General features: G+C 37.3%; 1 protein-coding gene across 1 annotated transcript in view; it reads right to left on the reverse strand.

The window, feature by feature from the left end:
• OSBPL6 (oxysterol binding protein like 6) overlaps positions 1-25,874 on the reverse strand; it is a 108,705-nt gene that overhangs the window by 14,450 nt on the left and 68,381 nt on the right. The window contains exons 5-21 of the mRNA XM_055812709.1: positions 25,635-25,688; positions 24,220-24,333; positions 23,937-24,101; positions 23,304-23,436; positions 22,765-22,868; positions 21,773-21,865; positions 17,362-17,436; positions 12,955-13,120; positions 11,879-12,009; positions 9,650-9,757; positions 7,119-7,256; positions 5,672-5,759; positions 5,218-5,471; positions 2,798-2,935; positions 2,390-2,453; positions 1,706-1,784; positions 277-421 (exon numbers count right to left, since the gene is read on the reverse strand). Coding sequence (XP_055668684.1) covers positions 277-421; positions 1,706-1,784; positions 2,390-2,453; positions 2,798-2,935; positions 5,218-5,471; positions 5,672-5,759; positions 7,119-7,256; positions 9,650-9,757; positions 11,879-12,009; positions 12,955-13,120; positions 17,362-17,436; positions 21,773-21,865; positions 22,765-22,868; positions 23,304-23,436; positions 23,937-24,101; positions 24,220-24,333; positions 25,635-25,688 — 2,049 coding nt within the window. The remainder of the gene's footprint in view (positions 1-276; positions 422-1,705; positions 1,785-2,389; positions 2,454-2,797; positions 2,936-5,217; positions 5,472-5,671; positions 5,760-7,118; positions 7,257-9,649; positions 9,758-11,878; positions 12,010-12,954; positions 13,121-17,361; positions 17,437-21,772; positions 21,866-22,764; positions 22,869-23,303; positions 23,437-23,936; positions 24,102-24,219; positions 24,334-25,634; positions 25,689-25,874) is intronic.

Raw genomic sequence — 25,874 nt, forward strand, 5'->3', positions numbered from 1 at the left:
GGTAATAGAAGAGAAATTTTGACATTTCATTTTTAACCAAAAACCAACAACAGTATAGCACGCAGCTATACAGCAAGGCAACACACTGATATCAGATGTTCAATGGAATAGTCATACTACTTAACATAGCACTCATCTGGCAATTTAGATGTTTACAAATGTTGATAAGACAAAACGTGGAATGTGGAATTCAGGAATACTGAAGAAACAGCTTGATGTATGCTTAAACTATGCAGTTTTATGATTATATGATATGTATTAGATTACATATGTTACCTTGACAAATGTGAGTTTACAAATACAAACACTGCTTTTTGTGTTCCTGATAGTTATCTCTCCATAGTGTTCTATCCACCTCCTTCCACTAAGTATATTATGTATGCAAGTAGTGACTTTGTTCCAGACATAGTAGTCTCCATACCTAAGAACAGATTAACAAGTAGTTGGTAACATAAATTAGTCACGATCGTTACGGATAAAAAAGTAAACTGTAACTCCATTACCATAAATACAGGACCATATTCCTCAAAAACTTTTGAAACAATAGCTTAATTTAATAAAGCATTGGTTCTGGGTACAAAACTAATCCTCCATAGAGGAGCTCACCTAAGCTCTAGAGCAGAGAACCGAAGAACTGTGCTATGGGTCACAAATCAAAATATCATGAACTATCAAAGCCCTGCATGGTATATTCACTGTCCCTAGAGCATTAAGTGCTTTGGCCACAATTCCTTTAGGGGCAGGACGGTGACCCAAAGATCAACATTAGGTTGAACTGAGGCTAAAAGCAGACAATGTAATAAAATTACAAATAGAATAAACAAATACAGAAAGGAGATAACAGAAAGGAAGTAGGAAGCAGGAGCTCTGTGGTACGTTATCCCTTCCCCTCTGTAACTACTCAGAGTCAGAGCATCTCTATTGTCAAACAATGGAATAAAGTGAGGGAATTACATCATGCAAAGCACATTCTCCTTCAGAGCTGAGGAGCAAGCATGAAGACAGTAGACAAAGATGCTGTTGAGTACATTTACTTCAATTTCATGAGATGGATAAAGAGGTGGAGTGATGCCATACCATTACAGGCAGAAAGAAAGGCTGGCTGCAATATCCAGGAGCAGGACAAGTACTGCAAAAGCTGCAGACACATTTAAAGTATCCCCCTCTTGCCTACTCTCAGGATTTACAACTTGCAACTAGTCTTACCTGTGGGGAAACAACTTCTTCTTACTACTCTGTCAACATCTGAAGAACACATTTTGGCTTATCTACATATTGAAAAATGACCTTACACTGTTACTAGTGGTGGTTCTGAGGGAACACTTAGCAGTATTGATAGCCTTAGTAAGGACAGTACTAGCTGCTGACAGTCCTGTATTGCAGTCTTGTTCTGAACAGTTGATCACTACTGTACATGTAAAACTCGGGTTGTCACTCCTAAAACATTTCTATCCTCCTCTGTCTATCGCTTTCTAGAGACTTTATATATTTTTCCTCCAAAAACCCAAATGGATCTTCAGGCTCAAAAATGCTTTAGTATAGCCACCTGTATACTAAGGCAAGATGTGAGCTACACACTAACTCTCACCAGTACCATTCATGGGATGTCTGCATACACTTCCCACCCCATTCATGAGGCGTAACAGATTAGATTGCAACAAATAAATAAAATGTGAAATAAAAAGGAAATAGGACAGTAGCTTACTTTGGAAGAGTCACATTCAAGGTTCCAACTGGTAGAATTTCCATTGATTTCCCCCAGAATTTGTTTTTCCACCTGATATCTGAATATAATAGTGAAAGATTTATAAAACTGGAAAGACCAAACTTTTCCCCCTTGCAGTGATCTGTGTGGCACAAGATGATCTATGCTAGACCATCCAGTTTAAAAAGGACAGTATGAGGTTGCTATGAAGATACAAAAGAACAAAAAAAAAAAACTAGAAAATTACATTAGGTCAGCAAAACTAAAGATATGTTTCATTTTCTTCTAGGAGTCACGCCTGTGCTACATAATTGTCAAATCTCTCATGAAAACACTCAATACAAATTAAAGGCATATGCCAGCAGATAGAAGAAAAGAAAGCTGCTTGTTCAGCTGTGTAAAAAGAACTGCTTGTGTTTGTAAAAAATATTAATTTTCCTGGTAAACGAACTTCTAAGTGGAAAAGCATAAACAGACTGCAAGTGACAAGGGAAGTTTTAACATGTCTGCTCACTCTTACTGAGAATTTGGACTGAAATATTTCAGATCAGTTTGTACTATGTTACTACAGAAAGAATAAGTATAGAAATTTTTAGTAAGTTCCAAATGCAAAGCTCAGCTTGTACAAAGTTTTTACTTGCTAATAAAAAAATAAGAGTGTATGCTTTTGAATTAAAAATATACCTTGCCAAAACACAAAATTCTTCGATTCACAGTGACAGGCTGAAATGGGAGGATGGTGGCTAACCTGAAAAACAGTTTGGCTAAGTTAAAACAAATCATTTTCCTTTCTAAGACAATACAATTTTTACTGCAATATGAAAGTAATAAATAGCTATTAGCCTATGTTGCTATGAAAACAGATGCAACCCAAGTTTGTACTTAAAATGTTATGTACTTAAAACAACTCCTTATAACTACTATAAAAATATATACCTTCTACCATTTAATGAAATTCACTCATACTAACATTTCTTTACTACTAAAAAAGCAAACTATTCTAACTAGAAAAAAAACCCCAAGATTATTCTATAAAAAAAAAGAAACCAAAATCTGAATTTAAACAAGTGTCTATCCAGAAATATGCTTTACCTGCTCTGAGAAAAATCGAAATCCTTTGTCTTCTCTAATACATTCATAAGTTTCACCAAGCACTGGATTAAATGGCTTGCTTCCTGCTCTAAAGTATGTAGAGGCATAGCCTGATGCTGCAAAAGCAGCTATGAGAACCTGTGAAAATACAAACAGGAACGAAAGTGAGAATAGGCAGAGATTCTTGTGTATATGCCATCACTATATGATATCACACAACTCACTCCACTCAGAGTGAAATCTGGGTTAATGAAGCATGCCTCAGAGTGAAGCCATGCAACCCAAACAGAAGCAGTATAAACTGTTATTTCTTTAGTTGATACAATTTGTTTTTCTTCATGGCCTCAGTCAGTCTCTTTCAATGGTCCCCTACAATAACAATCTGCACAATATACTGTTTTTCCACCTTTAACCAGGCTTATCATTAATAATCTAAAACACAGAACCAGCTCTACTCTATGCTACTGGTGACTAAATATTATATGACTACTTCAATGATAAGATTGCATACCATTTTCCTATGGGAACTATTTTATTTAGTGCCAAACATAAACAGCTCTCACTCAGGATGTCCTTAATCATGAGTTATCTCAGGATCTTCCATGCACGTACCACCCTATCAGCCCCCTTGTCTACATGTACAACCAAAACTCAGGAATCTCTAAACCAGGCCTAGCTGGGAGTAATAAACTAAATGACATGCCACAGTAATTTAGATTGCAGCTCCCTTTAGCAGAGTTTAAAAAATCACAACAGGCACTCAAGACATCCAAACAAAGCTTCAGTAAAGCAATACAGGGATAAAAATCTCTCAGCTGTGGATAATCTGCTAACAGCAGGCTGAACCTTAACCACATCCCACTCCCCTCATACTAGCAAGGATGCAACATTCATGTGAGCTTTCACATGCTTTGTTTTCTTCGAACAGTGTAATGGGTGCTCCATTCTTTATTAATTTCATATTATTCATAAGTGCAGCATCAACAGAATTAACGTTCTCCAAGAGCTTTTCTTCAACAGTAAAAACCTTCATTCTTCCAAAATCTGCTTCATGAATTTAACTATAAGACACTATAGAGAAATGAGGGTGTTTATCCTTATGATATATATCTATTCTTATGATATATAGAGCAATGAAAAGAAAAAAGTTTTTCCTATTTTTGGATACTTATTTAAGATAGCAACGTCCTGATTTTTCAAAGAATGGTGACAAAGCAGGTAACATATTCACAGCACTGCTACCACTGATGCTTTGGATATTCAGCACTTCTGTAAGGTAGTCCCACATGTCTCAGTGTGGGTGTGCGATTCATATTTTTAAGGTGCTTGTAATTTGGCTTGTATCCCCAGTATTGCAGTAGATATCTGTAGATATCTGTAGCAGAGAAAGGGATTGAATCCACATTTCCAAGGAAGCTTTCGGTTGCACTGTGGCTTTTCCTTTCTGAACTCTCCTGACTCCTTCAATACTCACCTTCCAAGCTTGTCAACAAAGGAGGCAGAGTCCTACAGCCAACAGGCTGCTTTATTCAGTACAATCCTGCCCAGTTCTTACAGGGTCTCCCTTTTGTGAGGGACATAAAGACTCTTGTAGGAAAACAGCATGTCATGATAAATAATCCAACCCCCTGTATCATAAGGTAGGTCCAACGTCTTCAGTGACAAGGAAAAAATACCAATGTTTAGGACCCCTCACTCTCCTGCAGGCCACATGAACATGGCAGTTCATGGACCTGAGCATGTGGTCATATGACAGCCCCAGGCAACTTCTCTTCTCCCAGTTAACCACAGCGCTGCCAACCCATACCAGGGAACAGTAGATATGTTCAGCAAGAACACTGCCAACTTTCCCCTAACAGCCTTTCCCTGCTTCTTCTGAGGAAAAGGAGACACAACAGACCAAAACACCCTTAGAGCTGAACATAGGCTGCTGGCTGTCAGTTAAGAAAACAAGACATACTTACAGGGGAGCTGAAGTCAGGCTGCCCAGGCAAACTTTGTTTTGGTGTTTTGGAACTTCTCTATTAGAAATTGCCTAGGATGACATCTTATTGACATCTACATTGATCATAAGCCAGCCACAGACTTGATTAGCTCTTGGAGGCTGCTGGACTTGATCACTGAAAGCTGGGAAAGGATGCTGCAGGGTTAGAAACTGCCAGTGCCTACATATACAGTCATGGAGAGTGAGATCAGTTTTCACATCAGTGAGTCAAAATTGCAGGACTTCGTTTGAAGTCAAGGAAAGGCCCTCAGCCTTGTTCAGATCAAACCTACCACTTGTAATTGTTCACAGCATTCATCTGACCCAGCAGGGAGGTCTGTTGTCTGTGAACAGGAAGAGGGAAACAGGGCCCTGCAGAGACCTTCACTCAATAGGTCCCTTTTTAATATAAGAAGTGCTACATTAAATTTATTACCATGCGTTCATACGGATCATCTGTTTCAGCAGCCTTGTCCAACAGTTCGCTGTATTCCAGCTCTTCACAAAGATGTTGCAAGGTATTCAGAGGTTCATTTAGCTCAACTGGCATGGATACTTTGGAAAGATCTTTGCCAATGTTATTTCTCAAAATATTCCACAGATTGATGTTACTGGTGTCAGGGCTGGGAGCTGGGAGACAAGTTCTCCGTCCGTTCCTGAATGCACCTCCTGTTAGGTCACCATTAAGAACTGGGAAGGGAAAAAACTATTATCATAAAAAAGCACCAGATTAAGAAAAAAAGACTTATCCATTGAACCAAATCACTGCCAGAACAAGCAAGCCCAGCTTCACTGATTTCAGCTGAGTTGGTCTTGTACAGACATGCAGTAAATCTGGTACATGAACACAACCAAAGTAATTTCCCAAAGTTTAAAACACAGCAGTATACTTTGTCGAGAAATGTTGTCTGCAACACTGGTGTTGTCCTCAGATATATTATCACTCACGTCACTGATATAAGATTCATCATCAGAAGCCTAAAACATAAATAAAATATTAAGTCAAATGCATATAAAATATACTGTCAAATTAGAAAAAATATAATTAATTGAAACAAAAATATTCAAAGAAATCAACTCTAATTAGAGCTTTTAACTAAATCAACTGGATGTTTCAGTCAACCCATACTGCCAATGCACTAAAATGTCAAAACAAATGCTATGCTCTCCTTATGTTTCTGAATTCTTTATTATGAAGTCAAACACAAACATTAAATTTCGAAAAGGGTGACTACAAATGAGTTCAGAGATAAACAAAAAATTGACAATGTAACGTGCTGGGGATGGGAGGTGAGAAGAGATAGTCTGATTTGTACTCTTTATAAAAGAACCAAAGAATAAAATGCAGCTTGTTTTTCAGCAAAAAATTATACAAACATCAACCTACCATTTTGAAAAACAAGAACTACATCAGTGTTAGATTATTTTTTAGAATTTTTTTAACAAAACTAACTTTTTCTCCAGAAATATGACTTTCAAAATATTTTACAGTTTTTACTGATGACACAGTATTTATTATGAGGCCTATATCATTTGGGGGTGATTTTGTAAAGATTCCATTTTGTTTATACCATACAGATGCACCAATACTCCATGCTGATATAGACAATCCAGACTATTGAGATAACATGTACTTTACAACTAGAGAAACAATAAGATAAGGAACCATTCCATCCTTTAGATGAACAACTCCAGCTGTGGTTGTGCTAACTCATGGCACATGAGCAATCCCTGTCAAAGGCAAAATATGGTGGCACACTCTAATTTCCTCTTACAGAAGAGTTGTGGTAGACCACAGCACTACTGTGGCTTTATAAAAAGGTATTTTAAAAAAATAAATATTTTTTTTAAATGGTAACATTTATTTAGGGTAGCACAGAAGGGCTGTGGAGAGCAACTTGATTCAGGAGCCCGAACTGTATCTGACTGCTTCAACTTTGAGCTTGAGTGAGCCAATTTTTCAGGCTTTTGTCTACTTCTCTGAGAATAACTTTGTATACTGGAAGACTTTTTTTTAAGAGACTATTTTAAATTCTAGATTAGTTGACTGCATAGTCAGACATAATTTCTCCTGTCTATGTCATCCTTACGCGAAACTGCCATCATCTAGCAAAGACACGTACTGAACATAAGCTACTGATGCAAACAACTTTCAACTGTTTTACCAGTGAACTTCTGCACCCCATCACAAGGGAGTCTCAGGTTTGTTTATCTAAACCTTATACGTGCTGATAAATTTTATTCTAATAGCATTGTAAAAATAAAAAAATCATTCACTAGTGGAGTAATATCTAAATCTGTCCAACAGCAAAGCTGCAGCATGCTGTCATAGCCTACCTCATTTTCTGACGAGCTGGCAGACAGAAGCACTTCCTGTGCATCAAAGAACTCTGAAACAGATTCAGACATAGAGAGCCTGCTCTCATTAGAAACTTGCTGAGACAGTGGCAAACTGACATGAATTTGTTCACCTGTCTGTAAATAAAGCACAGAAAAATAGAAGTATTATTTCTAATATAAAAGAAATATGCATAGAAGGGGTAAATCACCTGAATAATTTTTCTATGCCAAATGTAAGCATAGATAGGAAAGACAGCATTTTAGCAAGGCTTTGTGTGTACCTAACAGACAAGACTTTGACAATTACAAAATAAAGTGCATTCTGAGCAGTGAGCTACATGTCTTCTACATGTCCTCATTTGAGGCCTGCTCAGCATCAACTGCCAAGTTTTAACAGTGTGAATAATCACAGATTTAGTTCTGTCTCCAGAAGAGTGATTTTGTGGACAATACCTCAACTGTCAGACAAGTTCAACCATGAAATTCAGATGAAAATACACCTGGTCATAACAAATGACATCACTGGAAGCTACCTTTGATCCAATCAAATTTCAAATATAAAGCTTTATAAGGTCAGGGAGTTATAAGTTACTTTCAAAATAAATGCACTTGTCAACCGGTTTAGTAACAACTGTTTGAATGTTGGAATATTCAGGAGGATGGCTATAATATGTATTTATGTGCTTTTATACCACGTTTGTACTCCAAATCTCACTTGAATTATGCCATTAACACTGACTCAGTACTACTATAGGGAATGAACTCTCTATTGTTTATTATAAAAAGAATTTAGCAGCAAAGGCAAGGGTTCAAAACTGTGTTATGTATAGATCAGTAGGGGGGCAGCTAATTTAAACAGCAGAACCTCTTCTTCCTATCGATGGGAGGAACACCAGGTTTCAATGTGTTACCCTATAGGATATTGCTTTAAGAAGGGGGGAAAAAATTATTCTCTCCCTGTACCATTCCACCAAAGGAGCTGCTGCTGTGGAGGGAAACAGGCTTCTGACTTAATCCCTTCATTTTTACAGCATGTTGCTTCCGGGATATAATGCAGGTGAAACTACTGAAGCCCTTTTAAACAGTTAACTCCAGACCACAACTCCATCCCCATTAATCTTCCTACAGTAATCGTGCAAATGTTTTTGTTGACATCTTAATTCTGTAGAATTATTCTATACAGTTGCCTCAAAATGCACCAAAAAAAAAAATATCAAAAAACCCCATAAACAAGCCAAGAGGTCAAAAGGTCAAAACCCACCCCTCTTTCACTGGGGCTTATAAGCTTGTAGACAGTTTACAATGTTTGATGAATTATAATGGAAACAGAAGCTCATTTCACTGTTATCTTTACAGAAAGTGATTAAAACTTCAAGATTTTGTATAAGCTAGAGGAACTTGGAAAAATACACATACCCCTAACTGAAAAAGATGTTCACACAGGCCTTATCTATACACTGCAAGATTATACATATATAAATATATAAATATATATAACACAATCAAGAGAAGTGAATGACAGATCTGGGAACCTCTTTGAAAAACTCCTTTAGTCCGACACACTGGTACCAAGACAACGATGTACATATGAAAAAGAAACAGCTAACCAATAACAAATCCAAAATAGAAGACATGGTCATTGTTCAGAACTTCACAACAGATTCCTGTGCTGTGGCACCACTTCACCTCTATCTTCTGTTGCTAGTCTCCAACATGCTGGACTCTTGGAAAAATTGCTTGGACATTTTCAAAAAAACAAATAAACAAAAGTAATTGGAAACACATTTTCACCTTCCTTTCTTGTAGGAAGAAATAATTAGGAGACAAGAGTATGTTAACTGAAATGACATATGCATAGAAAAAAATTAGTGGAAGTGACAGATGAAAAATATTTTGGTAAAATGTAAGCAGAATGGTTGTCAAAGTGACCACATTAATTGTAACATATTACAGCTCACAAATTCAGATTTGTCCTTCTCATGAGGGAAGCTGACTTGTTATTAATACAAATGTTAGATAATCTCTTGACTGAGGAAAGCAAAACCAGATGTTGCAAACATGGTATCAGTATAGTATTTGGTTCATAGTCTAAATCTTTTTGATTTCAGCAGTGTCACTTGATATTAAACATCAGGCCCTTCAGGCACTTGCAGGATCATGCCATCACATACTAAACTGTTCTGTTGATTTGGCAAGAAACTAAGATACAGAATTGATTAGCTACTGTGTGTTACATTCAAATACAGTAAAACCTCACTAATTCCCACAGCCAACAATTAATATTGCAAAACCGGAGTCCCTCCTTGTTTCTCTGCAGAGACTAAACTGAGTTGTTTCATAAGATCTGACATATGCAAAATTAAAGACAGAAGTTTTATTTCACATAGGGAAAATATAATCTGACTTTATCTATAAATAAACACTTGCCAATCTGAAAAATCCTGTAATTTGCCAGATGTGTTTCAGCTGTTAGTGAGAATTAGCAAGGTTTGATTGTACTCTAAATCCATTAAAGGCCAAAGTCTTACCTCATCAGGACTAGGGATAATATTTACACTGACAACCTGATCACAAATAACAGATTCTGAATGTATTCTGTTCAAGCGACTCCTTAGTTCAGCATTCTGGTTGAGAGCCTTAAAATAAAAATTGCACATTTCATTTAAAATTTTAAAGTAAACATTAAACAGGGAAAAAAAAAGAAGAAGAAAAAAAAAAAAGAAGTAGCTTCTTCCCAGCAATTTCCCAAGAAAACACAGAACCTCCTTTTTTCCATTTTTAGAGAGATACCTATTTTGAGATCCTCTCTAAAATGATTTAACCTTTTATTTTGCCTTCATTGATCTTTTTCAGGAGGCAGTGGGGACAGATATTCTTCCACAATATAACAGTGGCATTCTACCTTAATTCTTCGGATCGCTCTTTGGCAGGTATACTGGTGGGTTATGTACACTATGGAAACAGGGAGTGAATGCAGCAAGGAAGAATGAAGCTGCAGAACAACAAATGGGAACTACCTGCACAATGCCCAAAGAAGCAATTCTTGGTTTACAACTACTCAGCTCTTTCTGAGCCAAGGGTATCAGCACTTAGACCCTGCAAAAGGAAATGGCTTCCCTTCCAGCAAAACCAATGTAATGGCTAGTATCATTGGGTGTTTGCCCATCCAGATCAATTGATGTATTTGCACACATGTACTCATTTCAAACTACTGATATTAGAGTGTCACAAATACCAACAGCATTCAACTGGTGTCTTATACCTGCTGATTTTTCTCCTTTTTTAAAACCCAACCTAGATTGTACATTTCGGTGCATATATAAATATTGTCTGTTATCTAGAAAGACTCACATGAAAGGCTCTGAAATTCAGAAAAAGCATGTTACGTATCTACAACGTGAACTGACTTCACCCTAATATATCCCCAGCACTGAGGATTATAGAAAATAACATACTGTTTTAGTAGAAAATTACTGTTGTAATGGAGTAAGAACCTCCTTTTGCCTCCCCCTAGTGCAGAATCAGGAATAGATTGCATGAATGTACTGAAACAAAGTAGGACCAAAGTAAAACGGGTTAGTTTAAACTGTCACTAAACAGTTTAAATTACCCCATTTTGCTTTGCACTGAAACGGACCAGGCATGTTCACAGTTGCCATCTACCAGGAAAGAAAGGTGATGACAGCAGCCTGACAGTACCTTCTTAAACTGCTCAAACCTGGTTCAGGAGGCTGATCAAACCCAGCCATCTAAGGTCAAATTTCCATTTATTGCCTATTGAGACTATAAACTAATATGCAACCGTGACTTTTAGACTGACAACGGAGGGCAAGAACAATAAGAAAACATGACCACCTATTTCATACAAGTGCTAATAAGTCTCCACAGGTCTTAGTTAAATTTGTATCAATAACCAGAAATGGTTACCCTTACCTCTTGTCCTTAACCTTTCTTTATTACAACACACAGTAATCAATCTGTGTAATATAATATCATCTGTATCTATACAAATGTTGTGCATCAATATTATCTCTTAGCAAAAACCTCCAACCCAATAACAATAACAGTGTATGAAATTATATACACATTTTGGTGAAGTTTTATTTGCCTTTAAACCTCTGCTCACATTTCTGGCAGATGCAGTACTCCATGCCAATGCAATCTTCAGAGTAAAAGCTCTTATGTTTTTCCTTGACAATTAATTAAAAATTTTGAGTTATTTTGCATCCTGAGGACTTACTGTTGCTTTACCTCTTCTTCCCCACTAAAGCCAATGACAGTTTTTCCTTTGGCTTAGGTGAGAGAGACGCTGGAGAGTAACAGATGTGTTATTTGAAAAAATCCAATTTACCCACGACTATCCTGTAACCCAAGATTCCTTTTTCAGTTAGAGACATGGACATATAAAACAAATCTGAAAATATAGAGTAAAAATTTAAAACTTAATTAAGAAAACAAGAATATTTCCTTGGCTGTGCTGGAAACAGTCCAGGAAAGATATCTAGCATTTGTATAAAAACATTTGATCCTTCTTTGCTTTGGAAAACCATAACAGATGCATGCTTACACAGACAAATGATATCCTTCACCTCCACATGCATTGAGGTCAGACTTATGTCATAACAGAATATGTCTCACAGTTCTGGTCAAGAACTTGGCTTTTTCTTGGCTCCTTCTACCTCAAGAAATGGCCAAAATACAAAAGAAATAGTGCATCTGGCAATCTAGAAGTGCTTGAAATCAAATCAAGAACATACCTGAGAGAGGGACTGTCTGAGGTGTGCTATTTGAGCATTGTGGCTTGCAAGATCCTGCTCTGAAACAATCTGCTTAAGCTTCTCCTTCTCTATAGCTATGCTGTTAAAGGCAGACTTCAAAAGAGAATGCACTAAGCAAAAAGAAAAAAAAAACCCAAGTTTTTTCTCAGCTATAGAACTGCTCATTGCCATCTATTACAATATTTCAGCAATAGAGATATTTCCATCCCACAATTACGGAAATTTGAAACAAGAATCTGAACTTCAAGTAATCCATTCCAAAGTACAAACACTTAAAGCTTGAGGTTGTAATGTGCATACAGTAAATTCAAGCATATGTCATCAGACAATATTCTTGGTGCTGAACATACGGTGAGATGCATATTTGGAAAACCTATGTCCAATGTGTGTTGTTTTCTTTTCTTTTTTTTTTTTATTTTATTTTCTGAGTAACAAAAAAAATCAGTTCTGCTAAGAACTCAGTATTGCACTAATAAAGAGTATTACTTGGTCTTTGAACAGGTTTTTGACATTTTTTAAGATATCAGTCTCACATTTGTCCTATGTTTGTTACAGCAACTGATAACAAACCCTTTTAAATAGTATTTTTTAGTCTGTAGGACCATTCATTTATTGGCAATAAAATCGCATTTCTGAGGTACATTCTAGTAATAAGCTCTTCTTCTGTTATTTCCACTGATGTAGAAAACATTGCACAAAAATTAATTGCACAACATTATATAGCAGTGACATTCTGGTTCATCTTTGGGGAGAAATAAAGCATTTTATTGAGAAACAAAATGTTTGTAAATTTAGTCATGTATTTACAAGATGCAGCAAGTAGTTCAGAAGACTTCTAAAAAATGTGTCTTATCAGAATTTACCTATCTCTATATTCATGTAATCCACAGAAAGTGTAAGGATAATACATGTCATCTTTATGTAAGCCAGCTGACCATCTAAAATTTCTTACACAATATCACCTAATGCAGATGAATGCCCTGGACATAACTAAGTGAAGGCAATAAACACAACAGAGAAGCACAATAAAGGAAAGACTTGACATTTCCCATTACCTTTTTGCGCCATCAGGCAGAATTCTTCTTGAAGCTTCATGTACTCGGTAGAGCACTCCAGAGGGTCCATTACATGGCTTGGGGGAGTCTGAAACTCGATGTCTGCACAAAGGTTTGGATTGGACGAATGCAGTCGAACGGGTGACATTGTAGCACTGAAAGGGACCTACAGCAAGAAAGAGTGAAGAAATATTGTATAAGGTGCAACCAACCTTTTGGCTTTGTTGAAGCAAAATACAAATTCCTTCTGCAAACAAAAGACTTAGTTCACAATGCAAAGAACATGGTAGGAGTGGACATGTAACTTCTTATTCTCCTAAATCTCATTGCAGCTGATGCAGAATTCTCTTGAAATTTTTCACTGAAACAGACAAAAGAAGGCCTAAATACATAGCTAATAGCTAATGATGGAGAATTTCAATTCTAACATCTACAAAGATGAACCATTTCCTAATACTTAAAAGATGACAGGAAAATCGAACCATGACATATGCTGGTTTATATCAAGACATCTGAGAATACATGCAGTATGACACTATTGTTATAATATCAACATTTGAAGTATGCAAGCTCCTCCACAGATCTAAAAATAGGATATAGTATCATCAAACACATCACTGAAGTTTTTCAAAACTACTGGTACATTCGGAGTTGAAACTCACTGTACTGGCAACTATGAAGAGGGGAAAAGCATATCGTTTTCCTATATTCCTTCAACTAAACAAATAAACAAAAAAAAAAACAACCACAAAACTCCACCCAATTTTCATTTAAAGTACATGAACCATAAATAAATACAAAGAGAAACTGTTTAGTAAGATGGAGCAAAGAATTTAGTTTATTATCATTTCCACTTATCTTTCTCCTGTATTTTTCAGACACAGTAATTAAAATATACATGCAATTCTTTAGAAGTTACATACATGTCTCATGTATACTGAACAGTTAGTTATCTATAAACTACATATGCGGTGTATGGCTACCACTGTTATATATGTGATGCATGTGTGTGTGAGCCTATGTTGTATTTTATTTTAATTTTACCATTTGCACATTTGTATAAAAATCAGGCCAAGAACCCAATTTTCAAATTTAGATGCAAAGAAAAGACATGCAGAACACATTTTTTTATTTAAATATTAAGCACTGTTAAACACATTGAACACAAATCTAATACATTAATCAAATGTATTAAACAAGAATTTCCACACTGCAGCCCAATGTAATTATTCAGATATGAAAAACAGGGCCAAAATATAAAATGTGTCTTCCAAGGCATGATAAAGAGCAGCAGATAACATAAAAAGTCATATTACTAAGAATTTTTATCAACAGATAAGTTCTATAATACCATCAGTATTTGAAATTGGTACCTTGTTATTTGATTAGATCAGGGAATGGCTTTATCAATCCCTTCCTATAAAAGTTGTCATCAATATACATTTCAGTTTTCCGATTCCCCAGTTAAAACCTCAAAATCCTGTTGGATCTATTCATCACATCTCATTCCACTCGTGAGCATACTCTGGAAAATCCTGTTTTCTATCCTGTTCTTCCTCAATTTCCAAGATACCTATAGCACATAAAATAACAGCTCTATGGCACCTATCCAGTATAACCTTCATTCTCTACTCTCATGTATTTTGAGTTCCAGCTATATCAACAAAGAGGGTATTTTTTATTGGACCTCATTTTAGCCTCATATCAAGATGACTTCACAGGAGATGTAGAATAAATTCCTTCCATTCATACTGGATATTTAACACATTATCTTCTTTGCAAGTACCAGACTGCCTTTCTCAACAGCCCAACAAAACTAGGTTAATTGACTGATGTGACTAAATGTAGGTTAATTTCAAGTTTCCTTCACAAAACTTTTTCACTTCTTAAATTGGAGAGCACATTCCCAGCACTTTCTGACTGGGAGCATCGCCAAGGTTCAATTGCTCCAGGTGGCTCCAGGAGGGCAGAGCAGGTGGCTACATGATAGCTGTGTGTGCAGGAAGCATGTACCCAGTCCTCAAAGCCCATCCTGAAGGCAGGAAAGAAGCTGCTCCTAAACTATAATGCAGGAGCTTGAGGGAGACTCCCCACAGCCCCATGTGCCTGTGGTGATGGGGCTTGTTGCCCCAGCCCAGCACAGACCGGCAGAGCTGCAGGTAGGCTGCCCACACGTGGAGTGGGGGGTGCTTTTTATTCACTTTATGATGAACCTAGCTGAAGAGACCTGCTTTAGATCCATCATTTCTGCCTCATACCTCAGCTGGCCAGGCTGAAAAGCAAAGTTTCTGCGGTGATATTTATTGGAAAAATAGCATTTTAAAGTGTGTCCTAGAAATAGCATTTACATGTTCTACCAATACTGTCATACTGCTTGCAAGAAATACATTCACAGCACACAGACAAGCAGCTGCTTTGCCAACTGCTTTAAACACAAGAACCAAAAATACTTAACTGTTGATTGACATGAACTCTCCTCGTATGCATCTTTCAGAACAGTTTCCAAGCTACTTTCCACAACAAATGAAAAAAATCCACATTGAACACACAACAGTCCAAGAAACACTGCCAACATACTTCTCTTCCCCTTTTTTTCCTTACACTGCTGTGCCTTCTCTATATATCCATGGTGACTTGATTTTGACTTTACTACCCATTCTTCTTCCGATTGTATTTTTGTTGTTGTTTTGGAGTTTTTTTCAAAATATTTAGTTTCTTGATGCATCACTTCAGTTTCCTCCATACACACACTCTTCTAGACATGACCTCAGATGTACCTTATCCTGACTTTCTGCTTTACGCCAGGGACTTAATACCCACTCATCCATCACCTTCTTCAAAATTATGTGTTCATGTAGGAACAGACTGTTCCTGGTAGAGTGGGTTGTAAGGAAAACCTCCTCTTTCTTGTGTGCATTTAACTGATATAATTCTGTATCCCTCAGTCTATACACACAGCTTCACTATCTGGGAGAGAAGCACTGTGCTACATCAGCCAGGAAGAATGGGCCATTGCCATGACCACTGCAACAGCAGTACAGTCATTCTGGTGCCTCTGGTTTTCCTTCCTCCTGCTCCAGCTCCCTTTTCTAGCTCCTCCAAGACCTTCCTCAGTGGGTCCTCACTTCAGCTGCAGGTAATAACTCAGCGGTTCCCTGGACTCCTACTGCCTTGCAATCTAAGTCCAGCTGTATTTGTTCCCCTGAAGGACTCCTTGGTACAGCTCTTGCCAATGCTATTTAACTACTGCTGAACCTCCTGGTTAGAGCCTCCCACTGATACTGCTCAGACACATAAACCAGGAAGCAGGTTGATTTCTCTGCTAGGCAGGCAGATCGATAAGGTCAGAACATCAATCAATTATTGAGCACAGCATTCAGCGTCAACTGATTACGGGGCATTAAATTTAGATGAGTTAATCTGGGAACTGGAGAAATGCTGACTTCTTACATGTTTTTTAGAAGGGCCTAACAGTAACTGAGTTTTGTGGTTCAAGTAGCAGCAGCCCAAGGTATTTGAGCTTGAGTAGAAGCTATGTCTGATCTAGGGGATTTTAGCTGTGGGCTAGAGCAGCAGACCCTGGAGTACTTTAGCCTGGTGAAAACATTCACTGCTTGGACTAGGTAAGAGGTGTGTATTTAAAGCTCACTTCAGTCTTTGGCTGCACAGGGTCTTCCCTGTCTAGCTGTTGTACTAATCAGTTGATGGATTAGTATTAATGTCTCTATTGTGCGCCCCTCATAAGTGCTTTCCTGATAAAGCAGCAGCTGAAGATATTCTTTTGATGCTAATTTGATTTCACAGACAGCGCTTTCCCCTCCAGTTCTCAGCCTTTGTCTTGATTTCATAGCTCCAGAAGTCAAAGACTTAAGAGAATTAGCAAAACTAAATACAGACACTAGAGGTAGTAATATGACTTTTTGAACTATGGAATGTAATAGAAAGTGTCTCAAATGAAAAGACTAACCTTATACTACTAAAACCAAAAACAAAAAAACCCAGGAAATTGTGTAATTCCATGGTTGTTTGTAACAACTTGCTTTGGTTCTGTTGTCTTGCTATAGACTGCTACAAGAATCTTTTAACAAAATTTGATCATTTCTTTCCATTTTGTATAGTATATAGCAGAGTATGTCAAGGCATGCTTAAATATTGCAGGGCCCTGAGTCTAAAAGTCACTTGCACTTGCATAAAGGAGGAGGGACATGTTACCATGTAAACAAGCTCAGACCCACATTTATGGAATTCCTTTGTGTCAGGCTTGACCACTTCTAAGAAACTCAGCCAAAAGTGGGTAGCATGGACACCTCCAAAAAGCGCAAGAAACATTTTCATAAGCTTATTACACATTCAAGTTACACAGCTCCCCATCTTTAGAGCTATCCCTTGATTTTTAAATCCACTCACTGTTGTAGCCACTGCAGCTGCTAGTCTCTGCCGGCGTCGTGTTGTGCTGAACTGGCCCTTCGGTGCCGGCCCTTCCTGACAGTGAATGCAAGAAGAGAAGGAAGTAGAAAAACAGATGGAAAGGGGTGACGGGACACAGGAAGATGAAAGGTGATCAGAAAAGGGAGAGGGAGAGTCTTTAAGTGGATTTCAATTGTGTTAACTCTTATGGCCTACACATTCTGAGGACATATCACATGTTTTCAGTTGTGTATGCCAGAGACATAAAAAAGCTAGATACTTCACTAAAATTATCTCCAGATGAGTTGGACTGCAGTGCACTCACTAAGACTACCAAAAAAGGAAAAAAATTCTATTAGCATTGCCATTCAGAGTCATAAGGCAATTATGGAATAAGAAAACAAAAAGGATGCTATGGCATGGTAGAAAACACAAAAAACAAACTCCTTTTGGGGGTCACTTGACCATCTAGATTACAGGGGTCCTCAAACTACGGCCCACGGGTCGGACACGGCCCCCCAGGGTCCTCAATCCGGCCCCCGGTATTTACAGATCCCCCCCGCCCCCCCCCCCCCCCCGCCCCCCGCCGGGGGCTGAGGGGGGAAACCAAGCAGCCACAGATGACTGCCTGCCACTTCATCTGCGCGCTGGCCCCCTGTTTAAAAAGTTTGAGGACCCCTAATCTAGAAGATGAATTCTGGAAGAGATCACTTTGCATTAGTGGAAGTGCATGAACTGTGGTCACTGAAGATGGATGCATCTCAATGGTAAAACTTTTCAGTGTGTATGTTATAGTGAGCTTGCTTATGTAAACATCCCTGTGCACAGCTGCAGCATTTCTGCATCCATCCTTAAGCCTATTTGTTCATTTTCTCCACACACCACTTTTTTGAGTTCCAGCTATTTTTCCTGTACATTATTAAAGGCTTGGGTTTCGAAGCAACGCAATAAAGATAAGGCAGCACAAATGAAAACTAGGTATTCCAAAAATACTTCCTCTTCTGCATGCCTAACTTGTGGCCTCATCCTGCTTTATTTCAATTCTATTTTACTCTGAAGAAAATTTCATCATGGTACATTAAAGTGAAACAAGTAATTGTCTAATACAGAGGAGCTCCACACCTATCATAAACTTTTTATTTAATGTCTAATCAAACCATTATCATTTTTAAATCATTCTAAGATTTTAGAAGACTAGAAAAGCCACCTTTCTGCTTTTAGAAAATTATTTTCAATCCCATTACACTTTCCTTTCCCCATGTCTTCACGTATAGCCACTTCAGCATTTCTAAATCTATACACATTTTTACCTTTTCTGAAAAGCAGTCTGAGTGCCATATAAGTAAAAATGTTAAAGCAAAGAACACAGCATATGCATCATGTAAAGCACTTTGTGCTCCACAAAAGTATGTCTATTCTGTGAATAAGAGTCTGGAAGCATATTCTTGTTTAACTAATAGGGACGTATATAAATATTTATGTGTACAGAGAGAGAGATATGCACAAAGATATATATATATATATCTACAAGATTATGAATGCAGGTATACATTATTAAAATGGGAACAATGACTCCTGCAGAACCACACACTCCCCTCAACACACTAGAAAGTGAGGTCAAAATCTGAGTTACAATATAAAGAAGTATTTATTCAAGGGGAAAAGTAATAAGTCAGCCTTTAGGTCTGGTTTCGTTTCTCAGCCGAAAGCCTCAGTAGAGCAAGATGACTTTTCAGGTTGCTCCATACTATATAGTTTTCCATTAAACTACTCCCCGGGTGGAGGGGGCAGGAAATAAAAAAATAAAGAAAAAAAAAGAAAAGAAGTCTTGGAATTTCACAACTCTGAGCTTTTGAGGAAAATTAAATCATCATTATTTCATTTTATTGCTTTTCAGTATTTTTTTTTTCTTTTGAAGATCTTTAGAATGTCATGAGAATGACAAATTGGTCTTTTACATGAAGGGAAAAAAACAAACCACACAATTCAAGTTTTGTACAAAAGCATCATTTGTAAAATGAATGAATACAGGCCAACTAACTTGTTGCAGGCCATTTTCATAAGACTTTAAATAGGCTTTTTAAAAACAAAATAAACCTTCATAAAAGCAATCTTTCTTCAGAGAAGAAGTCCATGTATTACTCTTGAGTATAAGTCTGTAAATTAAACTAATTCTAAACAATTTAGCAATACTAAATACCCAAACCTGCAAACGTATATACACATGCTATGCTCAATTTTACTTTGTGGAGTAACCCCACTGTAGTCATTGGGATTAGCTGTGTGAGCCAAGTTAACTGCATACAAAACTGGTATGCCTAATTGGTAAATACATATATCTAAGACAAGCAAGTAGCTTTTCATACAAGAAAAAGTATGTTTTAAACACATTATACATCTAGCATTCATCTTGCAGAATGTGTTATCAGGAATGCAACAAAAACTATCTTCTCAACAAAAAACTGCCAACCAGTACAACACAAAATCTGGATGGGAGAATTCTCTCTTTGCTTTGTACGCAGTGGATGCTAAGCTAGCAAGAATTACACCCTTGTTCCCCATTACTCATGATCAAGACACCTATATATAAAGCTCCCTAATTTTTATGCTCCCCAGAAGGATATTTCTCAACATCGTACTATCAGTGTCTTTTGATGGTAGCTAATGACTGCTCATTCTAAAATAAATACATGCAAGTACTTCAAATGGAATTAATAGTGCAACTAGCTTAGAGTTAATGTTAGTATTAGCATTATCCCCTAAAACAAGCAGCCAAAAAGGAGTCTTCATCTTCCATACAATTTAGAATAGTTTTAATTTCTGTTTCACTGCAAATTAATATATAAATCAGTCAACAATAATTTAGTGCTTTGCTCTAACAAAATAAGCTTTACATTTCCAGGATTACACTTGCCAGGAGTTAATGCTGACCCAAATTAGGAAGAGTTTATTACTGCGCAAGAAGTGACAGACCCATGTAAAGCAGTGCTATGCACACAAACTGTCTCAGGAGAACCTGTAAACCGACCACATTTGAGAATTTTAGGAGCTGAGGCACAACTGTTAAACCACAAAGAGCAGTCTGAGAGTCAGGTGCCAAAATGACAGAAGCCTAAGCCAGTGTCACTTTGGCAAAGTGCAGGCAACACAGGAACAGCTTGTAATTCCTCATGACCCATCCTAGATCATCATACATTAAGTGCTTTCATCATTTTTTCATCATTTTTTTGAAGAGGAATTTCTCTAAGAGCACTGTGGCATGAAAGAAAAACATACAGTGTTGGCACTGTCTCTTCCTAGGCACCAAGTACTTGCATTCATTTTCCTGATATTTTTATTTGTCTATATTATTCAGCAGCAGGGAAACACATTGATACTTCAAATGCAGGTAATTGGACATCATCAATAACCAAAATTCCTTTGTTACTCAATCGTTTTCATCCTAACATATGCTTCATTGTTTAACCTACTGTGATTTATCTAGTATAATGGGTAGAAAGAAACCACCTATAACAGCTGCAATGAGAAAGCTGATGCAACTACAATTTCTTCTTTCCTTAAGGTTATTAATTTTAAATGAGTCACAGAAAACTCCTTATTACGCCTCTAGGGGAAATATTAAAGGCTTTCAAAGTTTGCATGAATTTCAAGGAATTTAAATGGATCAAAAGTTGCTGACACAATTATTCTGTAGCAGTGGTGACTGTTAGCACCTGTAGTCAGTTGAATATAGTCTTCATTAATGGTTGCTCAACCATTAAAAAAAATTGGATTTTTGATTAGACCTCAAAATACACAACTACTGACAAAACACAGTAAGACACCCTGGATCTAGCAATAATACAAGAGTATTATGCTTATTTCTGTGCTTTTACTTTTCAGCTCTAAGGCAGGATGGGGTCAATTTTTTCTTCACGTAACTTATTCTTTGGTTTATTCCCTTTCTTCCCATACTAGCCTTTTCCATAAGAGACGGCTTGTGAAAATACTTCTTATTGGTAAGGTTCCTAGTATAGGTCTGAACAAAGACAACTGGTGTGTTTAGTATTTCATTCACATTTCCTTCTTTTAGCTTGATGTCACCTGTTCAACAGCCCTTCTTGGCAAGTTTGAGATAGAACATCAGTATCCCCGTATGCTGCATGCATATTGCCTTTTTTGCACCTTAATTGACTAGTATTTAGATACCACTCCTTTCCCTAGATGGCAATGTTTTCATATGAATGAAAGTAAAATCAATACTTCTCTCACTACCTTCTCTGAGTTTTAAACAACAAACTGAGATTTAATTTACTTCATCAGGAACATAAGAGACAGTACACCGACTTCCTACTTTCAGCTAATAAATCATTCCATGCTTAGAAGTTAATCTAAAAGTACAGTGAAAAATAAAACATAGTGCGTTCAGTACCTGAAGTTGAATTTTTGCATCTTTGCTGACACTTTTTGTTCTCCATCGTCTCGTGACCCGCTTGTCTTTCTTTGAAATATCTACACAGTTAGCCTACATTACACAAATAGTTAAAAGTGACAAAGTACTATTAAGTTGACAGAAGCAACACAGACGGTACAGCAAGTTAGTAAAGAACTGTAGCATTAGACATCTACAAATTAGAAAGTAAAGAGAAGAATGCCACTGCTGGGGCCCGCAACTACTACAGTGACCAGCTGTAGCTATCCATACACTTCTATAAACACATGGTATCCTTAGCTCATTTACCAAAACTACTGGTATACTTTCTTCACGAGTGCACAATACTTAGGACCAGATCTTGAAATCCTCATGGATTTCTATTCTGGTACTACTCAGAGAAATGAAGAGTTCACCTCTTCCTGAAATCAACGGTAAAGTCTTGTTACCTCACTGGAACTAGACTTCCCAGTGCATCAGCACCACTGGGAGATGTGTGTACTCAAGGGAACTGAGTGAAAAAGGAAGAAAGTATTTAGGATTTACGATCTGCTGTTGCTTTCTTGTAGTCAAGAGGAAAACTCACCCTGAACTGGGAAATGGTCCAACCCTTGGGACCTTTGTACTTATGCCCTCTTTTCTAAGGCATGCAACTTCACCTCTGAGGGTCTTTGGGTCTTCTCTCCTTCAAAACTTAAAATATCTTGTGCAGCACAAAAAAAAACTTCTTAAATACAATTTCAATGTATACAGATATCTCTATTTTAACAGTTCTCACTTTTGCAAATGACTTAATCATTTATTTAACCCAAATAATTAATGTCTTATTACACATGATTAAAATAAACATATACGATAAAACTTTTCATCCAAGAGTTAATATAATTTCAGAAAATCATTCTGAGTTAACAGACATCACTGTATTTCCTTTAACACAAAGAGCAAATGTTTCAGTGTGATCAGTGTGATGATTTATATTCAAGCATATTTACCTGCATATCTGTGAAATTTGGTGCTGACTGAGTTCTCTGTAGTATTTCCAAATTTTGAAGAAGTTTACTGAGTTCCACAAGGTTTGACTGACAGTGAGCAAGATCTAACAGATATAAAACAAAAATACATTAGGTGTTTCAGTTCAGACTTTTTTTTTTCACCATTATGTACATCATTGGCACCTTATTGCATTATAGAAGTTAAATGTCCAAATCCCTAGTAGTAAGTAAAAGCTTATTTTTAGATATGCTGAGCACTTGTTACTTCTATGGAAGTCAGCAACAAGTCTAGACCTCAAAAGTTGATCATATTTTAACAATGCCATCCATTAAGATAATAAAGATTACTAAGATAAATTTTAAAAGCAACATCCTAAAACTTGCAGAGAAGGAGGTTCCCGCCACAAGTATCTACCTACCCGAAAAGCTACTTCATGCGCATGTAAAGATGCAACTTAACCACTTTACTGACTGTTTCTTATTTTATATGAACAAGAAGTTTTGCTGAAAGAACAAGCCATGAAAAGGTTAAGACTAACCTTCAGCACATCTGTCCATTTCTTCTGAGTCCTGCAACCAGGCTGCTACTTTACTCTGACCAGTAGTGCAGGTGGCAGGAAGGCTGTTACTACAAGGTATAGAAGACTGCCAGGGGAAGCTATTTTGTTGCACCTACGGCATAATAAAATGCTTAAATTTACTGTTGCTGTGTTTCTCAGTCAATGTGATCCCCATGCTATTTCAGAATAAGAAAACGAAATATGCATTGTGATTTCAGTGACATCTGTGATTTGACTATATAGTTCCCCAAGATGCAGATTTTTCTGATCAGCATACTGGAGAACCAAACCAAGAACCTCACAAGCCAACTGTGTTTGCTAACCACCAGTTAGAAAAGCTGTTGTTTAAGAGACAGAAGGTTATCAAATAGTAAAGAGACAGATTTATCCCTGATGACAAAGGTAAGTATAAATTCTTGTGGGGATAGTGGACTCTTTGCAAGGTCTCTACAGCAGCCCGTTAATGAAGGCTGCACAGTCTCACAGCTTTTTGCTGGCCTTTGGTTCCCACAGTAGAAACTCCTCTTTACTGGCATTACAAGCAAAGCCCGCTGAAACTGCCCACAAGCAGGCCCAGCAGGCATGAGTTTTCAAAGAAAGAACACAACATACCTTTCCATCCGACACATTAGCAGCTGGTGAAGACTCTGTAGTAGAGGCTGAAGGGAATATATGAAAGCTAGCATCTCTGGGAGATCTCACAATCTCATTCTGACGGTACAACCGGTGGTGGCGTAATTTTGAAACCCATGCATCAAATGAATCCTGGGACTTCACCTGGAAACAAATTCACTATCAAGAAAGCATTCAAAATACTACTTTTCTGCACATCTTTTACATTTTTATTTATTTCCACTGCAGATGAAAAGAGATAAGTATTTGCAACACTTTTTACCTTCAGATGATAGATGTGTTCTTCTGTGTCAAGATCTATTCTACGAGCCTTCTTTTTTATAGACATAACTGATAAACCAACATCAATGCTCCCATGGACTTTGCCTTTTTGTATCTAAAATCAAAAAGTATGGTAAGAAATTGGTAGTAACACAAAATTCTCCACTATATCTAACAGAAAAATATCTGGCTGAAATCACTTCGCATTTTATGAACAATTTAATATAAAGCCATATTAAAAAATAAAACCTGTAGTCAGACTAACCACTGTATGTATAGACAGAAAAAAGCATCTCACAAGTGCTTGGTGCAGAGCCAACTCCAATGTTAAAAGAGTGTTGGTTCACACCAGTACACAGCTACAGGTAAGTCAGAAGCAGAGAAAATTAGACCATACTTAGCTCCCTGCTGCTACCGCTTGATAGTTATTGGTAGCAGATCTAATTTAACACTACCCTTCACATCTCTTGAGTACATTCTAATCAATTCTCTGTCTTATCCACACACCTCAGAATAATCAGCTCTGGCGGACATAAAAGTTGAAAAATACATGAGGCTAATCTCTCAAGTACCTTCATTAAATAAACTACTTTAAGTAATCTAGTTTTTATTTTCATAGAAGTAAGAAAAGGTAGAATTCTTGAGGACAGAATTAAAACCTTACACACTTTCCATACAAGATCTCTCTTTGAATTCATCAACAACTTTCACGTGTGCGTTGTCATAAATATATGCCCTGGTTTCAGCTGGGATAGAGCTAATTTTCTTTTTAGCAGCTAGTACAGTGCTGTGGTTTGGATTTAGTATGAGATCAATGTTGATAACACACCGATGTTTTACATATTGCTAAGTAGTGCTTACTCCAAGTCAAGGACTTTTCAGTTTCCGGTGCTCTGCCAGTGAGGGGGTACACAAGAAGCCGGGAGGGAGCAGAGCCAGGACAGCTGCCCTGAACTAGCCAAAGGGATATTCCATAACACAGAACTTCATGCTCAGTGTATAAACTGAGGGGAGCTGGCTGGGAGGCTCAGGAACTAGATGGGCATTGGTCAGTGGGTAGTGAGCAATTGTATTGTACGTCACTTGTTTTTCTTGGGTTTTATTCCTCTCTCTCTCTTTATCTCCTTTTTCATTACTATTACTATTATTATTCTCATAATCACAATCATCATCATATTTTACTTTATTTCAATTATTAACTGTTCTTATCTCAGCCCACAGGCTGTACCTTTTTCCGATTCCCCTCTCCATCCTGCTGGTGGGCAGGCAAGGGGGAAGTGAATGAGTAGCTGCGTGGTACTTAGTTGCCAGCTAGGGTTAAACCACAACAATATGCCCAGAGTGTGCATGAGATTCGATCACCCTGGCAGGCTGAATTCCAATACAAATTTTAAAATGGTCTTCACCTTTACTTACATCAATTGGTGACTTTGAATATTTCAACATTCCATTATCCAGGACAAAGAACCTCTGAAAGAAAAAGAAATCATTCTTTTTTAATAAGCACATGCAATTTAAACCATGTGTAATAATTCATCTGCGAAAGCAAAGGATTACTCTGTAGCAATTAAGGAATGTTTGTGGTTTGGAAAGAGAGGATAAATACAGTACTGAATAATTTTCTTGCTTGTTTTTGACAACATTTGTCCTCTAAGC

This window comes from Falco peregrinus, chromosome 8, assembly GCF_023634155.1.
Source record: "Falco peregrinus isolate bFalPer1 chromosome 8, bFalPer1.pri, whole genome shotgun sequence".
NCBI classification, from domain to species: Eukaryota; Metazoa; Chordata; class Aves; order Falconiformes; family Falconidae; genus Falco; species Falco peregrinus.